The 25,978-nt window shown below is 44.0% G+C and overlaps 1 protein-coding gene across 1 annotated transcript; it reads left to right on the top strand.

Moving 5' to 3' along the window:
• Positions 1–23,515: 23,515 nt before the first annotated feature.
• LOC131018657 (uncharacterized) lies at positions 23,516–25,525 on the top strand. Its single transcript, XM_057947372.1, has 2 exons — positions 23,516–23,942; positions 24,022–25,525. Exon 2 carries the CDS (start codon positions 24,062–24,064, stop codon positions 25,523–25,525), a length of 1,464 nt encoding a protein of 487 aa, XP_057803355.1. The 5' UTR covers positions 23,516–23,942; positions 24,022–24,061.
• Positions 25,526–25,978: the final 453 nt, after the last annotated feature.

Genomic DNA, 25,978 nt, shown 5'->3' with positions numbered 1-25,978 from the left:
AATGCTCTTAGTTTAAAACCTTAGATAATCTTACGCCGTTTAATCTGTGCCTAGATAATTTACATGCCTTCTATAAATTCTGCATTAGATAATTTTACATGCTTTATTTATTTCATGCCTAGGTAAATTTACAGAGCTTATTAAATTTCTGTTTTAGTTTAAGAGTGTGCCTGCGTGAATCTGATTAGTGTGTTTAGGATTTATTGCTTTTTGTGTGTGACACGATTAGGTGCCCTGTTGAATCTTCCTTGAGAGACGACTTGGGTTAGCTTGCCCACTGCAATTGACCTCGTACGATTGCGAGTCAATTCACTAGTGTTTGAGTTGAGTCAGTTGCCTTCGCCACTGCAAGCTTCACCCTGCCCAAGTGATCTCTAACCACCACTCCCACACCGTACTGCCGTAGATGAGGGTCATACAGCGCATCAACGTCACATCTCAGCCTTCCCGCTCGCGGCGGGTACCATTTCTTTTTACCAAGCCGCATACCCATGAGATTCTTGTCGCGGCCGCGCCCGCTAAGGATAGCGAACTCGGGGAAATCGCGACGAGGGGAGGGGATTTAGGAGCGGGATTAGAAAGGGGCATATCTAACCTCTTGATGACTCGACGTTTGTATAAGAAAAGCAAATTAAAAACAGATATTGACGGAGGTCAAAAGGAGACATACATAATATTAACCCAAATGGGTACTTAAGGAGTTTGAGGACATTGTTAAACCATACATATTGTTTTGATAAATGACATGATATCTGGCAAAATCAGTGTTCGCAGCGGAAAAACAACAACTCGAGTATATGTATGAAGACATATACTCAGCTCTGAAACTCTCGGCCTAGATTGACAAAAGCTCCGTTTGCACACCACATCCCCGATCACAGCTCAACCTGCACATTTAGAAATACATGCAGGGCTAAGTACGGGAGTACTTAGTGGACACTTGCCGAAAAAAATACATACATGCATAATATTTTATTGTCAAGCCTTTCATCGGTAGTAAGATACGAGGGTTTTCCTTTAAAGACTCGTATTTACTACAAAAATACCATTTCTTTCATAAATAACCCGCGCAGGCATTTTAACATCATTAATCACCATATCAGTAACTCGTGCCGAGAGGTAGGCCTCCCTCTACGGACACTATGATCGGCCAACCCGCTAGATGACTCACGATCACAAGGGTGTACACTAGCCCTGGCAGGATAGCTATCAACTGCTCAGGACCCGAATTCGATTAACATCAGATAGGCAATTAATAACAAAACATAAAGCATTTAGGCGTTGACAATCATTTCAAAACTCATAAGCATAAAGTCTTAACAATTCTAAGATATGGTTTTAGTTTATACGTAAGAAAGCCTCACCTGGTAGTGGTGACTCACGACTAAGCCTTAACTCTTGCGTTCAACCTTGATTGAAAAGAATAACGCAAGATCATAGATCGTGGAAAATCTAATCATAAATGAGGATGCGTAATGCAATTCTGCATGGCTCATATTCTGTTTATTAGACTAAGGTGATACTAAGGGAAATCTTATCTCTAGTCCTTGTTATTAAAGCAATTAAACCAACTAGGTTTCGTCTCGTGAGATCTAGTAATTACTATATTGATTTGCTCTCTTTAGGGTGTTCTAAATTGCTAATTTAATAATAAACTCCCTTCGTGAGTAATGGAAAATAAATGAAACTCAAACACCCTAAATCTGCTCTGTCTCATTGTTCTCTGTTCTGAAAATCAGCTCTGGCTTTTAGGTCAGCTCTGGCGATTTAGGTCAGCTCTGGCGAGCTTAGCCCTGGAAAGTCAGCTCTGGCCTCTGAAAGTCAGCTCTGGCGATTTGCTCGGGAAAGTCAGCTCTGGCCTCCGAAAGTCAGCTCTGGCGATTTACTCGGAAAGTCAGCTCTGGCCTCCGAAAGTCAGCTCTGGCAATTCCAGCTCTGCTCTGGAATTTCAGCTCTGCTCGGCATCTCAGCTCTGCTTGGCATTTCAGCTCTGCTCGGCATTTCAGTTCTGCTCGGCATTTCAGCTCTGCTCGGCATCTCAGCTCTGCTCGGCATCTCAGCTCTGCTCGGCCTTTCAGCTTTGCTCGGCCTGTCAGCTCTGCTCGGCCTTTCAGCTCTGCTCGGCCTTTCAGCTCTGCTCGGCCTTTCAGCTCTGCTCGGCCTCTCAGCTCTGCTCGGCCTTTCAGCTCTGCTCGGCCTTTCAGCTCTACTCGGCCGTTCAGCCCTGCTCGGCCTTTCAGCTCTGCTCGGCTTTTCAGCTCTGCTCGGCCCTTCAGCTCAGCTCGGCCTTTCAGCTCTGCTCGGCCTTTCAGCTCAGCTCGGCCCTTCAGCTCTGCTCTGGAATTTCCAGCTCTGCTCTGGAATTTCCATCTCTGCTCTGGCAATTCCAGCTCTGCTCTGGCAATTCCAGCTCTGCTCTGGCCATTCCAGCTCTGCTCTGGCATTTCTGGGCAGAACGATGGGGATTTCCAGTTTCCAAAACAAGGGTTCTTCGTCCTTTCTTGCCTCGATTCTCACTCGTACGTCGGCCCTAATCTATTCCTATGTGAGCATGCTGTGCTTGTTCAAGTTCATCTACGTTTAAAGCCTAAAGTTCTCGTCGTTTAACCAAGGTTTCAAGCCGTGGGTTCTACCGGAAAAGTGACTTAACATGCTTCTATGAGCGTGTGTTTCATGCTGAAAAGAGTAGTAACAGAGGTCGAGAGTTACCTGTTGTCGCGCGCTTTGGTCGGACAAGCACGATGGTTCCTCGCTTCTTCGATCGTCGAGGTTCAAACTTGTACGTGGGCAGCGCTGACCTTCGTTCTACTCGTCTCCGTGCACGGCGTGTAGAGGGATGAATTTCTTGCTGTTGCTGCTGAAAGCTTGAGTGCTGAAATGAGGAAGGGGGCTCAAGAGTCGAAGGGGGATTTATACTGGGAGCTAGGGCGTAGGGTGGCTGCAAAGACAGCCTAGTCTACTCGGCTGTGGTTGGGCAGCGCTGGCGTGGACTTGGCTGGTTGGGCAGCGCTGGCGTGGAAGTCGAGGGGGCGCTGCTGCTGCTATGTAGGGCTGCAAGGACAGCCCAGTCTACTCGGCTGTGGTTGGGCAGCGCTGGTGACTCAACTAGAAACACCTCTAGATTGACTTGCAATAGGACAAGGACATCCTAGTGATGGTAAGTTGACCCAGTGTCATCTCTCAAGGAAAGTCTTAAAGGGCTTTTAATTGTATCGCAGGAAAAACAGTAAAAGAAAGCAGTAAAGGTTTTGATTTAAAAACGTAACTTAAACTTAAATGTAAATTGAACTTAAACTTAACCTAGGCAATAATTTAAACAACTCGAATTAAACCTAACTTAAGAAATTAAATACTTGTAAATTTAAAGACTTCTAATCTAGGCATGAAACTAAAGTGCATCATTTAAATTGCATAATAGAAAAGAAAGCATAAACAATAATGAAAAGCATAAACATGATTAAACGAAAATAACTTGAATTGAAATACGAAATACCGTAATTGTCTTGAACGTGTAATTGTGTCACTCCATCACAATCCAAGAAACTAAACTAAAAAACGAAATTGAACTCTAATTTAGAATAATAAAAACTCGAAACTATGAACAACTATGAAAGCAAGTAAATCCTAAGCTTTGGATGCCAACAGCTCTCTAAGATGGCGTCTAAAACTAGGGCAAAAGATTCTCTTTACAATGAAAACTATGGCCCTATTTATAGACTTCAACTCCTTCTGGATCACCATGGAAATTACCATGCAAAGCCGGACTCTAAAAGGAATAGAATCGTAGATGATAAGGTAACTCCAGCTATGACGCGCTCAGCAAGTAATCTCCACTCGGGCGGAAATCGCGGTTCTCGCCAGAGGAATGGTTATCGCCAGAGGAACGGATGACTTCTCTGATCTTGTCAGCGGAATGGGTTCCGCTCTGGTATTGATTCCTCTGACGTATCTCTACCCTCTGGCATATTGACTCTTCTGCGCCTTGATTCCTCTGGCGCTTCCTCCGCTCTGGCGGGTGATTTCTCTGGCATGTCCACGCTCGCCTCGATTCCTCTGACTGTCGACTCCTCTGGCGGTCGACTCCTCTGCTCTGTCATTTGATTTCTCTGGTCGATCGATTCCTCTGGCTTTGTGACTTCTCTGACTTTGTGACTTCTCTGACTTCTCTGACTATTGCGCGCTGGACTTTACTTCTCTGATGCTGGCGCTTCTGGGCAGAGGAATAGGTGATTTCTCTGCTCTGGCTTCTCGGTTCTGGCACGGGGGCTTTGCTTCTCTTCCATGCTAAAGTGTGCACAAACACACGATTCTTAGCCCAAATTTTCCAAGATTTGCACTCTTTATCTCAAAAACCTAAATCTTCTGCAAAGCATAAAATAGACCATAAAACGCACCAATTTCCAGAAGATTTAACTTAAAATAAGCACATGCAAACCCCTAAAATCAGAACAATTAGGCATAAATCAACCCCCCACACTTAGCCTTTTGCTTGTCCTAAAGCAAAATCCATATGAATCCTAGGAAGAGATTGATTTCAACAATGCTAATTTCCATCCAAACATTCTCAAAGTCAATTCAAAATTTTACAATCAATACACATCTCTCGATCATGCAAGTAACTCAAAGTTTAAGAAGCAACAAAAGAGTAATGCAAGTACTTCGATCAGACCCAATTCTCCGCTAGAAGTGAATTCCCTAATGTGATCGCCTTTATAATCAATATCACCATTTTTCACACTTTGTGTGCTTAAGATTTTCGATAGTTAAGCCATAATTCATGAAATAAAAACATTTGGATATACTCCAAAGTCTTTTCACGTGGTTTCCCATGCTCATAGTTAGACTAGAGGAACAGAGACTCAGAGCTATCACATTTCAGAACAGGCCAGATGTTTCAGAGCTGGCAATTTTGAAGTTGGCAATTCGTCCAACATTTTTCATATTTCACAAATAAGATACGATCGTAGGCAATCACAATGACAACACTCCTTCTAGCATCTACCAGACAAATCACGTTTTACTAACTTACAATCATGTTGCAACAAAACTCAAATTCTTTGCATAAACAAGAAACATATATCAAGAGTAAAACAAGAATAACCACCTTTCATTCACAAACCCAAAATTCGCATCGAAAACCATCTACTCTTCCACAAATTCATAAAAAATAGCAAGATTCGAGACCAAAAACTAAGCATAGAAAGACTAATCTCGCCCAATTGAAAATATAAGCGCAATAAAACACCCCCCCACACTTAAAGCATGCCATGTCCTCAGGGCACAAAAGACATAAGAATAGAGGGTACGTCCCTGATTATCGGCATCGAGACATTGAAGCAACGTGCGAGGTGGTGACGAGGGGAATTCGCTGGCTATGGTAGAGTGGAGAAGGGCAGCGTGGAGAAATGCAGCGGTGGTGGCAGCAGCGCTGGCGGCTGTATGGGAGTTTCGGCGCTGAAAATAAGACATGTTCACCAAGCATCAAAGTATCCGCAAGGCATCCAAAACTTAGGAAAGACACGAAACACACAACTAAAAACAAAGAAAAACAGAAACTAAAAACAAACCAACGGTGGGTTGCCTCCCACCAAGCGCTAGATTTAGAGTCTCCAGCCCGACTTCAGAGCTGAACTTCAGCTAGGGTTGTGCAGAGCTTGAGACTCCACCTCCAACGGCGAGCTCTGGTGCTCGTAGTACGGCTTCACTCGATGGCCATTCACACGGAAACTCTCCTTTGTGTGCTCGTTCAATAGCTCGACCGCACCATGCTCGAACACTTCTTTGAGTAAAAATGGACCACTCCACCTAGATTTCAGCTTTCCCGGAAATAACTTAAGTCGAGAGTTGAACAAGAGCACCTTCATTCCAGGGCAAAGCTTCTTGTGACAAATGCGGCGATCGTGGAGTCGCTTCACTTTGTCCTTGTAAATTCTTGCATTCTCATACGCCTCATTGCGTAGCTCATCTAACTCATCCATTTGCAACATGCGCTGCTTCACGGCAGAGCCCAAGTCATAGTTGGCAGCCTTGATCGCCCAATAAGCTTTGTGCTCTATCTCCACCGGCAGATGGCAAGCCTTGCCGTATACTAAATGGTATGGACTCATTCCAAGCACGCCCTTGAAGGCAGTTCGGTATGCCCAGAGAGCGTCATTCAACTTTGCGGACCAGTCCTTGCGCGAGGGCTGCACCGTTTTCTCCAAAATCCCCTTGATTTGCCGATTGCTCGTCTCGGCTTGTCCAGAGGTTTGTGGATGATATGGTGTTGCAACCTTGTGCGTGATCCCATTCTTCTTCATGAGCTTTGCAAACAACTTATTGCAGAAGTGCTTGCCTCCATCGCTAATGATAGCTCTAGGAAATCCGAATCTAGAAAGAATGTTCTCTTGCACAAACTTAAGCACCACATTAGCATCACATGTCCGCGTGGGGATAGCCTCAACCCATTTGGACACGTAATCTACAGCAAGTAAAATATATTGAAACCCATGCGAAGTAGGAAATGGCCCCATGAAATCAATGCCCCACACATCGAAAATTTCGACAATTAAAATGCTTTGGAGGGGCATCTCATTCCTGCGGCCAATATTTCCTACTCTCTGACACCGATCGCAAGCAAGAGTGAAAGTGTGTGCATCTTTGAAAATGGAAGGCCAGAACAAACCTGATTGAAGAATTTTATGTGCTGTTTTCTGCCCCCCAAAGTGTCCACCACAATGATCCTCATGGCACATTTTTAACACTTGTTGTTGCTCCTCTGTCGGCACACACCGTCGAATGACATCATCCTTTCCAAGCTTGAAAAGGTGAGGAATCTCCCAATAATAGTGTCTGCATTGAGCTAAAAATCTCTTTCTTTCCTGCGATGTCAGCTCAGGCCGTAGAATACCACAAACTAAGTAATTGACAATATCTGCATACCAGGGCTCGGCACTCGCAGGGCTGCTCTGAACAGCGCTGAGTTCGGCAGAGCTGGTCAGAGTAGAGCTAGCTTCGATTCTGCGCTGGAGATGTCGGCTCCTCTGCTCTGGTACCGACTCCTCTGCTCTGGCATGGGCAGAGTGGATCTCGGCAGTGCTGCTCTTATCAAGGGTTAATGCATATGTATGCTCAAAAGGAAAAGATTCAGGGATGCAATTGAGACTCGATTCTGTCAGATTTTTATCCAATCGGGAAAGGTGGTCAGCTACGTGATTCTCGCTCCCTTTCCTATCCCTGATCTCTACATCAAACTCTTGCAACAGTGAGACCCAACGGATGAGACGAGCTTTAGCCTGAGGTTTAGTCATCAAGTATCGAAGTGCAGCATGGTCACTATGGACAATGACTTTAGACCCAATGACGTATGCACGGAATTTATCTAAGGCAAAGATCACAGCAAGCATCTCTTTTTCAGTAGTGGTGTAATTTACTTGTGCACTATTCAGAGTTAAACTAGCATAGTAAATCACACGTAACATCTTATCCACACGCTGACCTAGCACCGCTCCTACAGCAGAGTTAGACGCATCACACATAATCTCAAAGGGCAATGACCAATCAGGTGCAATCACAACCGGAGCAGAGCTCAACTTAAGTTTCAATGTTTCAAAGGCATGCATGCAAGAGTCATCGAAATTAAAAGGAACATCCTGAGCTAGCAGTTTGCATAGAGGTTGGCTAATTTTAGAAAAATCTTTAATGAAACGCCGATAAAAACCGGCATGACCTAAAAAACTCCTAATTCCTTTGACATCGATAGGGGGCGGCAACTTTTGGATTACCTCCACCTTGGCTCTGTCGACCTCTAGTCCATGCTTAGACACCACATGACCCAAGACAATCCCGCTAGTAACCATGAAATGACTCTTTTCCCAACTCAAGGTTAGGCCACTTTCAATACACCTTTGCAACACTACATCAATCTTAGTCAAGCAATCATGAAAGGACTGCCCAAAAACCGAAAAATCATCCATAAAAACCTCCACGAATTTACCAATCATATCAGAGAATATGGACATCATGCATCGTTGAAACGTTCCGGGTGCATTGCACAATCCGAACGGCATCCTTTTCCATGCAAATGTCCCAAAAGGTGTGGTGAAGGCAGTCTTGACTTGATCTTCTGGTGTGATTGCGATTTGGTAGTATCCTGACAAACCATCTAAAAAACAATAAAAATCATGCCCTGCCAACCGATCTAATATTTGATCAACAAAAGGGAGGGGAAAATGATCCTTTTTGGTGACAGCATTGAGTTTCCTGTAGTCGACGCACATCTGCCATCCCGTGGTAGGACGTGTCGGCACCAACTCCATCTTGTCATTGCGCACAACTGTCATTCCTCCTTTCTTTGGCACGACATGCACTGGGCTTACCCACTCACTATCGGCGACAGAGTAGATAATCCCTTCGGCAAGAAGCTTGAGGATTTCCTTACGCACAACCTCCATCAGCATAGGGTTCAAGCGTCGCTGGGCATCTCGCTTTGCTGCAGCTCCTTCCTCTAAGTTGATCCTGTGCATGCATGTGGCTGGACTAATGCCACGTATGTCACCTAGGCTCCATCCTAGCGCTGCTTTGTTTCTCTTCAAAACTTCAAGCAGCGCTGCTTCTTGCTCTATAGTCAGCGTAGATGAGATGATGACTGGCTTCTCCTTTCCTGCTTCTAAAAAGATGTACTTGAGGTTAGCAGGGAGTTCCTTTAGTTCCAGCGCTGGGCTCTTGGTTTCCATCTGATCATCGAGGGATAGTTCGGTATGGTTGGAAAGCACTGAGCTCGGCATGGCTGTCTGAGCAGAACCGCAAGGCAGAGGAATGGGGATTTCTCTGGCGGGTCCAGAGCCGAAGTCTTCAGCTTCCCGAGCTAACTCCTCTATATCGGCTGATCCAGCGCAAACTTCCACACGCTCCTGTTCCTGTATAAATACCTTCTCAACCAGGCCATTAATAGCATCTATATATGAACATTCATTTATGAAATTAGCAGAAGGCATAGCCCGATTTTCATGCACCGAGAAAGACACTGACTCTCCCAACACTGTCATCTTAATAGTTCCATTTTTGACATCAATCAACGTGTTAGTGGTCGCCATAAAGGGTCTTCCTAATAGCAGAGTGTGATCTCTACCATTCTCGTGCACATCCCCAATCTCAAGGACTACGAAGTCAACAGGCACAATCAAATCCCCGACTCGCACCAGAATATCCTCAACTATCCCACGAGGGTACCTAACGGACCTATCAGCGAGTTGTAGACACATGCGAGTGGATTTCAAATTACCTAACTCTAATTGTTTGAAAATAGAGTAAGGCATAAGGTTAATTCCAGCACCTAAATCTAACATTCCCGTAGCTTCCTTACCATTTCCTAAAGCAATATTAATCACAAAGCTACCTGGATCGCGCTGCTTTGGTGGTAGGGATTGTTGCATGATTGAGGTCGCTACTTTTGAGACTAGAATCTTCTCATTGTCCCCGAACTTCCGCTTGTTGGAGACCAATTCCTTGAAAAACTTCACATATGCTGGGACTTTTCTGATCACATCAAGGAGAGGAAGATTCACGTTCACCTTGGCAAGCATGTTGTAGAAGTCGGCGAACTGTTGGTCTTGCTTTTTGTTGCTCAATCTGCCCGGGAAGGGAATCGGTGGTCGATAAGGTGTAGAAGCTTTGTGGAGCTTGACCTCCTTCTCCTTCTCTTCTTCCTTTTGCTGGTCTCCCTTTTCTCCATCAGTCGAGTTGGGCAGATCTGAACTCGGCAGCTCTGGTCTGATAAAGCCAGAGGGATCCGTTCTGCTCTGGCGGAATGGTTCCTCTGCTCTGACAAGGTCAGAGGAATCGGTTCTACTCTGACGGGACGGTTCTTCTGCTCTGGTTTGTGTTGGAACCTCCATTTTGTTATCCAGAATCTTACCACTGCGGAGAACAGTTACAGCAAGAGCTTGGTGTGGCTGAGTAGGTTGGCCATGAAATTTCCCAGGCTGCTGTTGTTGTTGGATTTGATTCAAGGCACCGGAAAGTTGTCCAACCGTTGTCTCGAGCCTTTTGATTGTAGATGCTTGGGCCTCCATACTTTGTTTGCTGATCTCCATAAAGGTTTGCAGCGTTTCTTCGAGCGTGGATTTTTGTGGTGGAATCGGCTATGCACTCTGTTGCGGAATGGATTGCTGCTGTTGGTATTGTGATCTGTACGGTTGGAACGAACCCTGCTGTTGTGGGAAATATTGTTGTTGTAGATAGCCCATTTGAGGTGGTCGACGGAATTGGTTCCCCCCAAGATTTTGATTTCCCCATCCAGCATTCGGCTGACCTCTCCATCCGCCATTCACATTTTGTTGACCTTGATTCATGTTCTGCCCATAAGGTCTGCTTGGCCCTAGATTGTAGCCTTGAAATCCTTGTGCTGCATAGACCTCAGCTTGTCCTTCCGGAGTAAACTATCCCATTCTATGGCACTCATTAGCTCCATGGCTGAAATCTCCACAAATACCACAGGGCTCAACGTACTGTAGGGCTGGGTTCGGCGGGGCTGGCGTCGGCAGAGCTGGAATTGGCTGAGTTCTCATCGGCGGTGCTGAGCTCTGAACTGGAGAATTTTCCATCTTTTCCATCTTGAGCTGTTGGACTTCTCGCATGATCGAGGCCAATTGTTGTTGCATCTCGAACTGATTTGTCACGGCACTAGCCTCTACTCTCCGTCCTCAGACTGACTTTTGTTGGGAGCTCTCGGCTAAAGTCTTGAAAATCTCTTTTAGATCTGCCGCAGTTTTCCGAGCTATGTTCCCTCCTGCCGTGCTATCCACCATAAATTGGGCAGTTTGCGCTAACCCATCGTAGAAGAACTGCATCAACATAACATTAGTGAATTGATGTTGAGGGCATTGACGGAGGAGTTCTTCATATCTCTCCCAAGCTTCATGCAAAGGCTCGTCCGCTCCTTGGGTGAACTCCATTATTTTCGTTCTCAGCTCCTGCACAAGCATCTCCCCATGTAGTGATAGAGTTGGGCGGCAGAGATAGCATCCACGTCCTCGCCCGGTCTTTAAGTGCGTAGGGGAAGCACTTGAGCTTGAGTTGATCCTCCGTAAGAGTAAGTAGAGGGATTGTTTGCACTTGTGTGCAAAAATCCCGGATGAATTGCAGCGCATCCTCGCTTGGCATCCCGTGAAACACCGGCAGCAGATTCGAATCATTAGGTTTGAGATTGTAGTTTCTCACAGCAGCGGGAAGCACGATTGCCGACGTGTTGGTATCTCCAATTACCGGCCTGGTGAAGTCTCCCATATATTCCGTGTTCTTGGCCATCTCCTTCTTTTCCTTGTTTAAATTCTGCTTGGTGCAAAAATTGGCGGAGCTAGCCTCCTCCTCTTTAGTGTGTTTTGTCGTGGCTGTCGTGTGCTCTGTATTGGCAGAGCTGGCGTCCTCTCTTGTTGACTTCTCTGAAGGCTCCGAGTCAGAGTTGGCTGGCGAATCTAGTTCCTACTCTCCTTCGCTCTGCTCGGGTAGTTCAGAATCAGAGTAGGACTTGGCAGAGCTGGCTTCTTCCTCTTCTACAGTCTGCTCTGGAACTTCAGGTTCAGAGTCAGAGAAGAAATCTTCAGTTTTGTCACGTGTTTCTCCGTCAGAATTGGATTTTGAACCCTCTGCTCTGTCGTTCCCGATCACTCCCTTGCAGCTATTCTTCCTGAAAATCCCTTCGCTCGTACTATGCAAAGGAGACACCAATTTGCCTTTGAGACTACGGCGTCCCTGCATGCACAACACTGAACAAACGGATTAAACGCACCGAGTGGAAGAAACTTAAAAACAGAAATTAAATAAAGCAAGTAAAAACGACACAACTAAAACGCCTAAAACTTTCCCCGGCAACGGCGCCAAAATTTGACTCAACTAGAAACACCTCTAGATTGACTTGCAATAGGACAAGGACATCCTAGTGATGGTAAGTTGACCCAGTGTCATCTCTCAAGGAAAGTCTTAAAGGGCTTTTAATTGTATCGCAGGAAAAACAGTAAAAGAAAGCAGTAAAGGTTTTGATTTAAAAACGTAACTTAAACTTAAATGTAAATTGAACTTAAACTTAACCTAGGCAATAATTTAAACAACTCGAATTAAACCTAACTTAAGAAATTAAATACTTGTAAATTTAAAGACTTCTAATCTAGGCATGAAACTAAAGTGCATCATTTAAATTGCATAATAGAAAAGAAATCATAAACAATAATGAAAAGCATAAACATGATTAAACGAAAATAACTTGAATTGAAATACGAAATACCGTAATTGTCTTGAACGTGTAATTGTGTCACTCCATCACAATCCAAGAAACTAAACTAAAAAACGAAATTGAACTCTAATTTAGAATAATAAAAACTCGAAACTATGAATAACTATGAAAGCAAGTAAATCCTAAGCTTTGGATGCCAACAGCTCTCTAAGATGGCGTCTAAAACTAGGGCAAAAGATTCTCTTTACAATGAAAACTATGGCCCTATTTATAGACTTCAACTCCTTCTGGATCACCATGGAAATTACCATGCAAAGCCGGACTCTAAAAGGAATAGAATCGTAGATGATAAGGTAACTCCAGCTATGACGCGCTCAGCAAGTAATCTCCACTCGGGCGGAAATCGCGGTTCTCGCCAGAGGAATGGTTATCGCCAGAGGAACGGATGACTTCTCTGATCTTGTCAGCGGAATGGGTTCCGCTCTGGTATTGATTCCTCTGACGTATCTCTACCCTCTGGCATATTGACTCTTCTGCGCCTTGATTCCTCTGGCGCTTCCTCCGCTCTGGCGGGTGATTTCTCTGGCATGTCCACGCTCGCCTCGATTCCTCTGACTGTCGACTCCTCTGGCGGTCGACTCCTCTGCTCTGTCATTTGATTTCTTTGGTTGATCGATTCCTCTGGCTTTGTGACTTCTCTGACTTTGTGACTTCTCTGACTTTGTGACTTCTCTGACTTCTCTGACTATTGCGCGCTGGACTTTACTTCTCTGATGCTGGCGCTTCTGGGCAGAGGAATAGGTGATTCCTCTGCTCTGGCTTCTCGGTTCTGGCACGGGGGCTTTGCTTCTCTTCCATGCTAAAGTGTGCACAAACACACGATTCTTAGCCCAAATTTTCCAAGATTTGCACTCTTTATCTCGAAAACCTAAATCTTCTGCAAAGCATAAAATAGACCATAAAACGCACCAATTTCCAGAAGATTTAACTTAAAATAAGCACATGCAAACCCCTAAAATCAGAACAATTAGGCATAAATCAGCTGGCGTGGGAGAGGGGTGCAGCAGGCGGCCCTTCGGCTGCCCAGCCAATGGGCAGGGCTGCCGCTGCCTTGGCCATAGAGAAGGTGTTGCTTTCGCAGCACTCCTTGCTCACTCCTTTATCCTTCTTTTGATAAAGTAGTAGGTAAATTGAAAAAGGTGATAGGGTAGGCGTGTGATGTGATCTAATAAAAGATCTAAATAAAATCCTTCAGTGTTGGTCGTCCTTTTATTTAAAAATACTGGCTCCGCGTCTTGCAATATCGTATCTAACAATTAAATTAAATCCGTAGATTTAATTCGCTCGTTGTTCTAATACATAAATTAAATCCGTAGATTTAATTAGCCTCAAAGTCGGAATTAATTCACGACTTGGTAAATCATGCGAAGATAAACTCTATCTTGGTAAATAACACAACTTAGCTAAGTTGGTTATAACTCGAATTAATCATTCATCAACTCAAAGATTCTCATCGCGGTCTTAAACGCGCGAAAATAAATAAAGCATACTGTTAGCTAAGTGACTTTGTCATCAAGATTCAAAAATTCAGAAACATAATAGAAATCATAAGACTTCAATTACTGCAGATAGGTAAATAAACACACAATACTGTAATTAAAATACTGATAAAAGAGCGGGTTACTACAATTCTCCACAGCAAACGTGGGTTTGGCAGCACCAAAAGCTGCTAAGGCAGCGTGACATTCATCAACCGAAGGGAGCACCGCATCTTGGCCTTTCTCATGACATAACCATGCACCACAACGCATAATCATCATCATTAAAATGCCTCCTTATCAACTCCGCAATCTCCAGCAGCGGAAGATCAGTAGTACTTTTTAGAAAGCACCAAAAATTCGATCTTTTCCAAATGTTACGTACCAACGGGCAAAAAATAAGGCTGTGCTCCGTAGAATCCCACCTGCTAAAGCAATGCCTACAAATCCCATCAACCGGCACCTTGTGTTGTCGCAAGTTCACGCCCGTCGGAATGATATTATTTAAAGCTCTCCAAATAAAGACCTTCACTTTTGGCGGAATAGTCGGACTCCAAACCAGCCAAGTCCATCGCTTCCGATCACCCTTACTCTGATTCAGTTGTTGATCATAATATCCCAAGCTCAAGAGATAAGTTGTCTTCACTGTAAAGATACCTCTCGTATCCCATTTCCAACTCACCGTATCAACCATCCCAAACTCACCAATCGGCGTTTGTAAAATAGCTTCCACTTCATGTGCCCAGAACATGCTCGACAAAAGTCCAGCGTTCCAGTTACCATCCACATCAATAAGTCTCGCCACTTTCAGCTCGTTTTCTGCATTATGCACTCTACCACAGACCTTTCCAGTTGATATGCCGTGCACCCATGGGTCTTGAAAAACCCTCACTCGTTCCCCGTCACCAACGCGCCATTGTAGCCCCTTCTCAAGAAGCAGTTTGCTCCACATTAAAGACCTCCAAATAAAGGAGGCCTTACTCGTAAGTTGACTGCTCAAGAAGTCCCCATGCTTATAATACTTGGCCTGAAACACACGAGCAACAAGGGAGGTCGGTTTAACCAGCAATCGCCAAGCTTGCTTCACCACCAGAGCCTGATTAAAACTATGAAGATTACGAAAACCCATTCCACCCCACTCCTTGGGTTTACAGACCTCCTCCCATTTCTTCCAATGCACCCTCCGTTTGTCTTCTTTATCACCCCACCAAAACCCAGCCGACAAACGATTAATCTCATCACAAATTGAGTCCGGTAACCTGAAACATTGCATGGCATAGGTTGGAATTGCCTGGATAACAGCTTTAAGCATTACCTCTTTTCCACCACCCGAAAACTCACGCTGGTTCCAGCTGAGGAGTTTTTTCTGAACTTTCTCAACCAAGTAACTAAACTGAAGACGTTTCTGTCGCATGGAGAAAGCAGGAAGCCCCAAATAACGTTGCAATCCTTCCCCTCCTCGAATCCCCAACACACTCTTTACATTATTCTCCTTCATGCTGGTAGTGTTTGGACTAAAAGTGATAGACGATTTTTCGAAATTAATCATCTGTCCCGAGGTCCGTTCATAGCATTGAATAATCTCCTTTATAGCTTCCGCCTCTTCCCCTTCAGCCCGGAAGAAAATCAAGCTATCATCCGCGAAGAATAAGTGAGAAATACTCAGCTGGCGAGGTATAATAGGAACTCCCATAATCCGGCCCCTCCTCTCATAATCACAGAACAGAGAAGAAAATCCCTGAGCACAAATGACAAACAGAAACGGGGATAAGGGGTCCCCTTGCCTTAATCCCCGAGTAGGCGTAATGGTGCCATAAACTCGTCGATTTTGCAGAAAAGAGAAGGAAACTGAGCTTACACACCTCATAATAAGAGTGCACAGGGCAGTTGGGAAACCAAGACGTCTCATCACCGCCTCAAGATAGGCCCATTCCACTCGGTCATATGCTTTGCTCATGTCAAGCTTTAGCGCCGAGAACCCTTTACTTCCTTTTTTCCTCGCTCTTAGCCAGTGCTGGCATTCAAAGCTAATGAGGATATTATCTGTTATTTGTCGTCCCTTAATAAAAGCACTCTGTGCTTGATCAATCAACTCATCAAGGACTAATCGCAGCCGATTAACAATAACCTTCGAGACAATTTTGTAGGTAGTATTGCACATACTTATCGGCCTAAACTCCGACACTCTCTTTAGCCTATCCACCTTAGGTATCAGGGTGATGATGGTATCGTTCCACTCTTTAAAATCAGCACCATCATTGAGAATAGTCAACACCGCATTAGTAACACACGTCCCCATAGCTGGCCAAAATCTCTAATAGAATCGGCCACAGAATCCGTCGGGTCCCGGTGCCTTGGTAGGATGCATGTCAAAGACAGCACGTTGCACCTCATCCGCCTCATACCTCCGTGACAGCATATCAACTTTATCCTGCGACAGCCTCTCCCCGATCTTGGAACAAACAGCATCAATATCCCTTGGAAGTGGCTCCGAACTAGTAAACAGCTGTTGGAAATACTCAAGAATAATTCGAGCCTTATCCTCTTCTTCCTCCCATGTCACACCCATTTGATCTTCCAGTGTCTTAATAGTATTGCGTTTTTTCCTCTTCGACGCCCTAACATGAAAAGCTCGAGTATTCCTGTCCCCATTGGCCAACCAGTTAACCCTCGCCCTTTGCTTCCAATGACACGCATCAATCTCACTTGCCTCCTCAATCTGGCGAGATAGGCGCACAATATCCTCATCATGAGTTTTATCACCAGTATTCTATATCAGCTTTATTCGTTTCTCTCGCATCTTTTTTAACTCTTTGCTCCTGCTATTAAACTTCTTCTTCGCCCATTCCTGTAAAAAAATCTCACATTTCTTTAGTTTAGCAGGAAGCTCGCCAAAACCTTTTACAGCCTCCCATTCACAGAGAAAGTCCGGAACGAAATCCTTTTCCAGAAACCACTTTTCTTCAAAATGAAAGCGACCCTCTCCATGGCATTCCATCTGCTGGTTTCCCTCCACAAATATGCACACAATCGCTCTATGATCCGAACCATAAAAATCATTGGTCTTAGCAATGGAGTGTGGAAAAATCTGCCCCCATTCACGATTACAAACAAACCGGTCCAGCCGCTCCATAATAGTGCCATTCTCCTTTTTTGCTCGCCAAGTAGGGCTCTTATCCGCCCGAGCCAACTCATGTAACCCACAATAGAGGAGAGTATCAGAGAAACTCCCCATCTGTCCCGGAGGTCGGGTATGCCCTCCCACCTTCTCTGAAAGAGCCACAATCTCATTAAAATCTCCGCCAACTAGCCATGGCAAGTCATGCGCCACTCCTTGATTACTTAGGCGGCGAAGAAGTTCCCAAGAAAACCTCCTTTGGTTCGTTTGTGGGTTCCCATAAAACCCCGTAAAACGAAACTGAGTGTCATCCAAACTAACCATGCAATCAATATGTCCCACCGAGTAAGAAAGAATGCGAACATCCAACGGCTCTCTCCACATCAAGATGAGCCCTCCACTCTTTCCTTTAGCATCAACAACAAAAACACCTTCAAAACCCAACAAACTACGCCACAAACTGCATTTCGAACTCACTAATCTCATCTCACTTAAAAAGACGAGCAGCGGGGAAGTCGCGGTGATGAGACACCGGAGTTCATGGAACGCACGAGGACTTCCCAACCCCGGGCGTTCCAGCTTAGGCAACTCATTGTGCTCGGCGGGGCTGCGCTGCAGCCTCCGCCGTTGTCGCAATATGTGTTGAGTTAATGGTATCATTGTTGCGGGTTATCTTGCTCACGGGAGGAGCCAGTTCCGCCTCACTACCAGCCCCTCCCTTCCTCTTCCGAGTGGAAACTTTCCCCCCACTCGACTGTAGTGCGTTGCTCTCATCTCCCTCATCCATACCCTCCTCCTCCTGATCCCTATTTCTCTCGGAGCTGCTCCCTCTCCCCCCCGAACCGCGCCCCCCTCGCCCTTTCCCTCATCGGCCACCAAAACCCACATCTCCTGCCCGAGCTCTCCTCTTCCAGCTTGGAGAGATCTGAGATTTTAAACCCTTGTTTCCTTTCTTCACCCCCTCACTGGCGTTCTCTCTTACACCCTCCACTCCCTTTCCTCCCAGCGCCTCACTCTTCCCATTGTCCATCTCCTTCGGTCCCCCATCCCCCACTTCCTCACCATGCACCCTTGCTCCCTCTCTAGTCTGGCCCTCTCCCTCACCTGCACCCGAGCCCACCTCCGACTCAACTCTCGCGTTCCCCACCTCCAAAGTTCTAACCACAGCCGTAGGTTGATGTTCCGGGTTAGAGTCCTTCACTTTCGAGCCCTCATGAGTATGTGGATGTGTACTCGATCCACTCATCTCCGAGAGTTGTTTGGGCTGATTGCGATTCTCCAATGCTCGGTTGCCCATGCCTGCAGCTCCTTTGCGTTGTGCTTCAGCAGGTTTTGGGGCCATGAGCCACGTCCCAAATTTCAGTTCACCTCCACGGGGTGTAGTTGGATCTTCACAGTAGCGTAGCAGGTGCCCTATTCTCCCGCATCCAAAGCAGAAGTTTGGTAGTTTCTCGTATAGCAGCAGGATGAGAGCCCCTACCATCTCACCATCCGGTAATAATCTGACACACCTCTTGAGAGGGTTCTCGATCTCCCAACGAACCCTAACTCGTGCAAAGCGACCCATGCACAAACCTCCAGCGCCCATGTCAACTTCCTCCACGATCCCAATCTGTTCTCCTATACGTCGTATCACATCAGGATGCATACACGCCACAGGAAGATTATGGCATTGCACCCAACCCGAAAAAGTATAAAACTTCACATCTGTGGGGCTTTGGAAACCTTCCAGTTCTGAAAATAATAGCAAATCTTGGAAAAAATGCCAAGGGCCTCCGATTAGGGGATGTTTCTTGTCCACCAAGGAAGCGAAAAACGCCACAAAAACATTCGCTCCCACAATCTCAACATCAACACGTTGTTGGGATTGTAAGATGCTCGGTAGATGATTAACCAACAATTCCCGATTAATTTGTCGGCAAGCAAAAACTTTTCCCACAAGGCAAAATTTGGTATTCTGCCTTAAGCTCTCCGTCAACGCCTGTGGAAGAGCAACCGTGCTCGTATCTGCCTCTTCAGATAAGTTCAATTTATCAACCATGCGCTGTACTTCGTCTGGATCCATGCTGTCGTCGTCTCACGGTGACCGGCTCTCCCAGAAAACGGGAAGAAGGACGCCTCCGAGGGGCGGAAGTCTGTTCTCTCAAAAACCCTAGAGAAACCCTAGCGAAATTTTTTGGAGAATTTTTTTTTTTCTTATCCATCATTAATTAAGAATCTTGACTCGGGCTATTAAGTGAGCAATATAACTATACTTTTTTTTTTCTTTCAAAATTTGAGCTAAACAGTAACTACGAATTAAAGTTCAAGTAGTATCACTTAAATAACCCTTAATATATTTAAGACACTTGAATCACAAAACTCAAATTGTATAAATAAATTCTCAATAGATTCACGAAATACACAATCTATCCAAAGTGGAGACATCCAAACTGATAAAAAACCAAGGAAAAGGCGATTTCGACCAATGCTTAAAAAAATAAAAAAATGCATAAAAAATTAAAAAAAGAAAGTAGAATTAAACAAAATGTCAAATTCAAGATCCCAACAACTCATAGCAGAAAAAGATGATATTTTATGTGTATGGAGAGAGATCGGAGATGTAGTCATGTCGTTTGCGTCCACGGAAGAACGAGGCGATAATCATGGGGGGTGGTGTTGTGTGTCGTCTATATATATATATGAAGTGGAATCATACACAAAGGAAAAGGCTAAGCACAAAACCTCAACACTTCTTTTTGCGGTTCAGATTATTGATTGTAAGATAATGTATAGTCAACTACATATATTATCTCATCGATGCACGCAATATATCCATTAGTGGGTCATATCGTTAATATAACAAAATATACATTGGTTCTCTATAAATGAGAGAAGAGGATTATATACCCCAAACACGATTTTTCTTTGAAGAAAGAAGTAAAAAATATATATATTCATTTTATGGGGGTAATAATATTATAATTTTTTTGATTAATTGCGTTAAAAACTAGAACCTTTAATTATGTGTGCAGTTAACAGTACCTATTTCTAGGTGAGCCAGAACAACATATATCATTTTCAAGAAGTAATAAATCCCTAAAAGTTAGTTGAAAGCTTAAAGTTCAATTATCATACATCCATCTTCTTATTTATTTGTTTATTTATTTATTTTTTTGATAAATTACATAAGCAAATAGAGAAATTTAAAAATTACACAATCATGCATCCATCCATCTTTAATTTCAGTTAGACTGGTCCAAAAAGCTATCAAAGGCACCGAACCCGATCGATCGGGCATAGGGAAATTTTTGGTAACAGAAAATCGATTGAGAGGGTATTTGGTTGATCATATAAGTTCTTTAAAATATTTTATAAGGATCCGTTTATTTTCATGAAAAAAGAAAGAATAGATATGTTTTCACTATTTTTCCATTGTTTTCGTATATTTACTATGATATAAAATTTTCATCGACCAGAGTGAAATATTTTCTCGAATAGGTCCTTTTCCCTCATTTTTTCTCCAATATTGAATAATATATATTATTTTTGAGTAGTCGTGTGAAAATATTTTTCTACATATTTTAAGTTTTTTTCATTTCTAAATGATATGGATTGAAGTGGACGAAACACCCATCTAAGAACCCCACATATAAGAGTTAGGCAGCAGTTGATCTCCTTAGATCGAGAACCTAGTTTGATCAACTCCAAGAGCGTAGAAACCTGGACCCGTTGGGTATAGAATCGGCCAAGGACCTCGGTATGGTTGAACACCACAAGACCTTGCTCAAATGTATTGATAAGTTGTAAAATAAGTGAAAAACTCAATAAAGAGAATTCAACTCACAAAGACAAAGCCAATATTCGTTTATAATCAAAGGTGTGTCAAATATATTAGCTAAAAAGTGACATTTGAGAGTCTAATATTCATATCACTACTTAAGACTCATAAATAGTAGAATAATAAGAACACTAAAATGTAACAATTAAACGACTTTTCATTTTAGCTTTACTTTATTGACGAAAACTCATCTTATTTTCTCTTCAATTGGGCTTCAAAAATCCGATATGTCATGAGCCCACACTTCAAGTGGGAACAAGTCCATCAACTTGAATATTATTTACCATTTGGCCTAATGTAGATTGGTCTTGGACTTGAACTTTTATTTCAACTAGCAAAAGCATCATGGGCTCCTTATTTTCTTAGCTATAGCCCTTGTAATTGGTCCACCTTGAATATTCAATGGATCCATCTTGTTTCCCATATGCAACCCTGATACGTCATCATAGCTAAGGGTGCATTTAATTACTTTGGTTGTAAAATTTTCATTGAAAAATACTAAATCTGTCCACGATAAGTGTGGTGTGGATGGGAGGGCACAGGTTTTTAAGAAAATAGTTGGAGATGTGTATAAAGTGGAGAAAGGGTCCCACCAAAGTTGAATTGTTAATTAATTAATAAATGGTGTGTCAGATAGGTTTTTTGTAAATATTGTGTGTGAATGGAGTAAAGTATAAAAGTATATTTCCTGAAATGAAAATACCATACTAATTGTGGACAGACGAAAATGGAAAAAAAGACCACACTTATCGTGGACGGAGGGAGTAATGTATAAGAAAATATGAGGAAATATTATTTTTTTCACTTTTTTTATCATATGTTTACGAGATGACAAAATGAGAAATGTTGAAAAACACCACTATCCAAAAATAATACTCCCTCCGTCCGCCAAAAGTAGACTACTTTGGTTGGGCACGTGATTTAATAAAATTAGTGATGATTTTGATGTAGTGGAGAAAGGGTCCCACCACTTTATGGGAGTGTGGTTGAGATTGAATTTGGGGTGGGTTTTATTGTAAATAAAGAGTGTTTGTAAGGATAAAAGATTAAAGTGGGTGGTGGGACCATTTCCATAAAAGGAAAGTGGTATACTCTTTGCGGACGCCCAATATAGTAAAAGTGGTCTACTTTTGGTGGACGGGGGGAGTATTATCCAACATTGAAACAAAAATGTCTGAGAGAATATTCCACTCTGACCGAAGAAAATTTTCTATCATAATAAACGTGTAAAATTAGTGGGAAAATTGTGAAAATATATATTTTCTCTTCATTTCCATCAAAGTAAACGCACCCTAATAAACTTATGATATAAAAGAAGGAAAAAAATAATATTTTCTTATCCATCATTTTCCAATGAAAATTTTGCACTGAAAGCAAACGAACCCTAAATTGTTTAGGAGCTTATAAGTTTATTCAAATTGTTTGGCAAAGTGTAAAGGCTAAAATCTACAATTAAAGTGGACGTCTGCACGTCCGGACAGATTGGGCACTAGCAACCTGTCAACACAAGAACACGTAGGAGCCCCAGGTTGAACACGGGAGGGGGTGTCGACCGTAGAGCCTACGACGTGTTGGATTTGTATACTGAAAGCAAGAACTTTTATGCTTGTATACAATGATTCATGAGTTCACTACCTAATCTCCTATCTGAATTGTTCACAATTGCATATGTATGTCCAATTATCTCTATATAAGTAGATTATATGGTGTGTTGTAGATCACAGAAGACCATATAATTGGAATAACCTTATGAGATATAAAATTGATCACAGCCGAGACGACTCTAGGACGAGTTGTTGGTTTAAGCTGTAGTATAGATGGAAGTAGTTTGTCTTGGCTAGTTGTCTATACTGGTGCGTGTAAACGTAGTGAGATGTATTCTTCTGTCTAAGCTAAGTGAAGAATCAAGATCTCGGTGACTTAATGATACCTAAATCCTAATAAGATTTCAGGTGTATGTATGAATTTGTATATCACTTTGACTTACTATGGGTGAGAGTTACATATTAACTTGAGTACTCTGTATCTTGGGTGATAGCAATTTATATATGACATTTGGTCATCTGTATTAGGTGACCGTATCCGGTATAGGATGATAACATCCCCTTAAGGAGTTCAAAAGGTTTATTGCACTAAACCCTGTATTATATGGCAAAACCGATTGCAGCAATGATTGTGATTTACGTAAATAAGAGTCTCTCTCCATGGGTTCTCTCTTCGCAGATGAGAGATAAATGAACAGTAGGGAAATTGGTGAATCGGCGAGTTGACCGTCTCTCTCGCCCGATCTGTCTTCCTCACGAGCTCCACCGCGAGCTGCTCCGACAAGGCCGCCGACGTTGCTCAACGCCGTTGCTTTCGTCGAATCGGAGCGTTGACCGCGATCTCTCTCTCTCGCCCGATCTTCTTCCTCGCGAGCTCCACCGCGAGCTGCTCCAGCAAGGCCGCCGGCGTCGTTCATGTTTGGAGGGCCGGAGCCGCGAGCCTGCTCCCTGCCCCTGTTCCAGATAGCAGCCAGTCCAGAAGCCACCGGCCAGCCGCAGCCTCGTGCCCCGCAGCAGTGGCCACCTCCGGTCTCTTCTCCAGAATCCCGTTGCGCCTCCTCCGAGATCCGGCAGATCTGGTGCCTTCTCCACCACCCCGCGAGATCTCTGGAAAGATCCTCGCCGGTCGCGGCTCAAAGCTGCGTCGGAGCGGAGCGTCGACCACTACGGCAGGAGCTCCTAGCTACTTGTCGCCGGTTCAACAACCCGATCTAGATCCCCTCTCTGAGGAGACTCCAGATCCTCAGACGCTGCTCGCCTCTTGCCGCCGTTGCCGCTTCTGCAATCATGTCGACGGGTGGGCTTAACCTACCGGTTGTCTCCAACAATTTTATTCATAATTCTTCCCTGCCACACAAGAAAAATCATAACCCATCGGGGGGAATTGCTAATGTGTCAAGCTCTGTTCTGCCAGAGGCATCTCAGCTGCACCGGAACCCAAGCCCGCCTGTGGGGTTGGCGGCATCTGTTCAGCCTACGTCACACCAGTTTCGTGTGGATGGCTCGTCTGCCGATCAGCGCAGTCGAAACATGGCTCCTAATGCCAATCTTCCAGGGAAGAATTCTAATATTGTTCCAGCAAATAACCGTTCCCAACAGAAGACGGCTAACACACCTCTTCTCAAATCATATGTCGATATTACTGCGAATCGGACGCCGCGTCGTCCGGATGTTGCTGCACATCATTATCATGCTCTACGCCCTACAAAAGAAGGTGATCACTACTGTTTCAAGATGCCTAAAGAGCTTCATTTGAAGCAGATTTCTAACCTTAATCATGCTTTGACGGGAAGGTTGTTGTTAAACAAAGGGGAGACGCCCAAGCCTGCGTTGATGATTAAAAAGGAGCTTCAGAACATGTGGAATATCAGTTCGCCTTGGCAACTCATTCCTTTGGGTAAAGGATACTATACCATAGTCTTCCAGAACGCAGAGGATAAACAACGAGCTAAAGCCAAGTTGATTTGGGAAGTTTTTAATGGACATCTCCGCCTTCGCGAGTGGGCGAAGAACTTTGATCCGTTTAAAGAACTCTCGTCGTTGGCAAACGTTTGGATTCGTATACATTATTTGCCTATCGAATATTGGCATGCGGAGGTGCTGGCTGGAATTGCACGTTTCGTGGGCCATCCGCTGAAGATTGATGGTGCTTCGATTACTCGAGATTTCGGACAGTTCGCTCGTGTTCTTGTGGAGTTAGATATGTCCAAATCTCTCCCTACTACGCTTCTATTTGATGGGGGTGACTATTCTTTTCATGTTGAGTTTACTTACGAGTACTTACCGTATTATTGTTCCAAGTGTAAGATCACGGGGCATTCTCCCGATAAGTGTCGTAAAGCTAATCTGCCAGTGGAGGCTACTATGAAGCCGTCTGGAAAACAACAAGCAATAGCGAAACAATGGCAGGAGGTTTCTGAGCCAGGGATTTCTGGGGGTGAATCGATTCCGGTGGGGCTACAATCTGAACAGGTGCGGGCTTCACCAGCACATGGAAATAACTTGATACGACAAGAGGTTGTCGAGGAACAGCATGCGGTGCAGCAGAAGGTCTCATCATGCGCTGCAACCCTTATTGAGAATAGTTTTGCTGCTTTAGAGTCGAGTGAGCAGGTTGTGACGTCCCATGAGGATGTGAACGAGAGGGATGACCGTATTTTGTCAGGGCCTGATTCGTTGGAAGTTGTGCTAGTCCCGGTAACTTCGGAGCATCAACTGGATGACAACGATGAGGATGTGGATGAGGATATAGAGATGGAGACACCGAATGGAGTCGTGAATCTTGCGAAGAATGTGGCAGCTGCTGCAGAGGAGGGCAATAGCTTGCGGAATGAAACTTTGGCGCTTAAGGATGCAGTGGCGGAGAAGCAGTCGGAGGTTGGGACAGATGGTTTTGTGAGTGAGCAGGTTCATTCTCCGATTCAAAAGGAGGTTGTTGGAGATAAGCAGTCCAATCCTACTCCGGAGGATATTGCTGGTCGTATAAGTCGGTTAGAGGAGCAGGTTAATCAAGGGATGTTATTGCTCTCGGAGCCGAAGCGCGGACGTGGCCGTCCAAAAGGCTCGGGAAAAGGAAGTGAGCTTGGTCATGCAGTTCCGACTGATAGCATTAAAAACCGCCTCAAAAATGCGGAGGGTCTTGGATTTCAGCCGAGCAACTTCGTTGTTGATCATAGTAGCAGCAACACGATGCGTACTATGAACAATATTGCGAACCTCCGTTGGTCGGATGTAATTGCCATGGAAAATGATCGCAACAAGGATGATTATCATTCCAATATGGATTTTAATATTTGATTGTTGGTTTTTGCGGTAACGTTTAGACTTTTCTGAGCGTTTTGTTTTTTTTATCGGACTCTTTTAGAGTCTCTGTTCCTTGCTTGCGTCTTGTGCATTCAAGGGTTTTTATTTCTTCTTTTTATATTAAACTTCCATTTCAGCAGATTAAGTTCAGGTGCAATAATAAGGTTGAGTGGTATTACTTAAAGATTAATAAGAAATTAATTAATGTAAGCTGTCAGAAGCTTTAATTAATTAATAGATGTTGAATATCTTAAATACGGGGGTTCGATAAGTCTAAATACAAGCCCCGACTCATCGTCGGCAATAAATGGGTAAGTCAATATTGATTCTCTAGTGGAATGAGTTAATATTTATGAATTAATTGTGATCTGCGTTGATCATAAGAATTAATTTATTTGAGGCCCATCTTTAGTCCTTGTATTTGATCCCTGGGCTGGCCCAAAGACT

Source organism: Salvia miltiorrhiza, chromosome 3, assembly GCF_028751815.1.
Source record: "Salvia miltiorrhiza cultivar Shanhuang (shh) chromosome 3, IMPLAD_Smil_shh, whole genome shotgun sequence".
NCBI classification, from domain to species: Eukaryota; Viridiplantae; Streptophyta; class Magnoliopsida; order Lamiales; family Lamiaceae; genus Salvia; species Salvia miltiorrhiza.
This window is presented reverse-complemented; position numbering and strand designations above follow the sequence as displayed.

Bases quoted from the DNA above. Each gene is read 5' to 3' on its own strand.
- LOC131018657 (XM_057947372.1), top strand. From the start codon at position 24,062: ATGATTAAAAAGGAGCTTCAGAACATGTGGAATATCAGTTCGCCTTGG.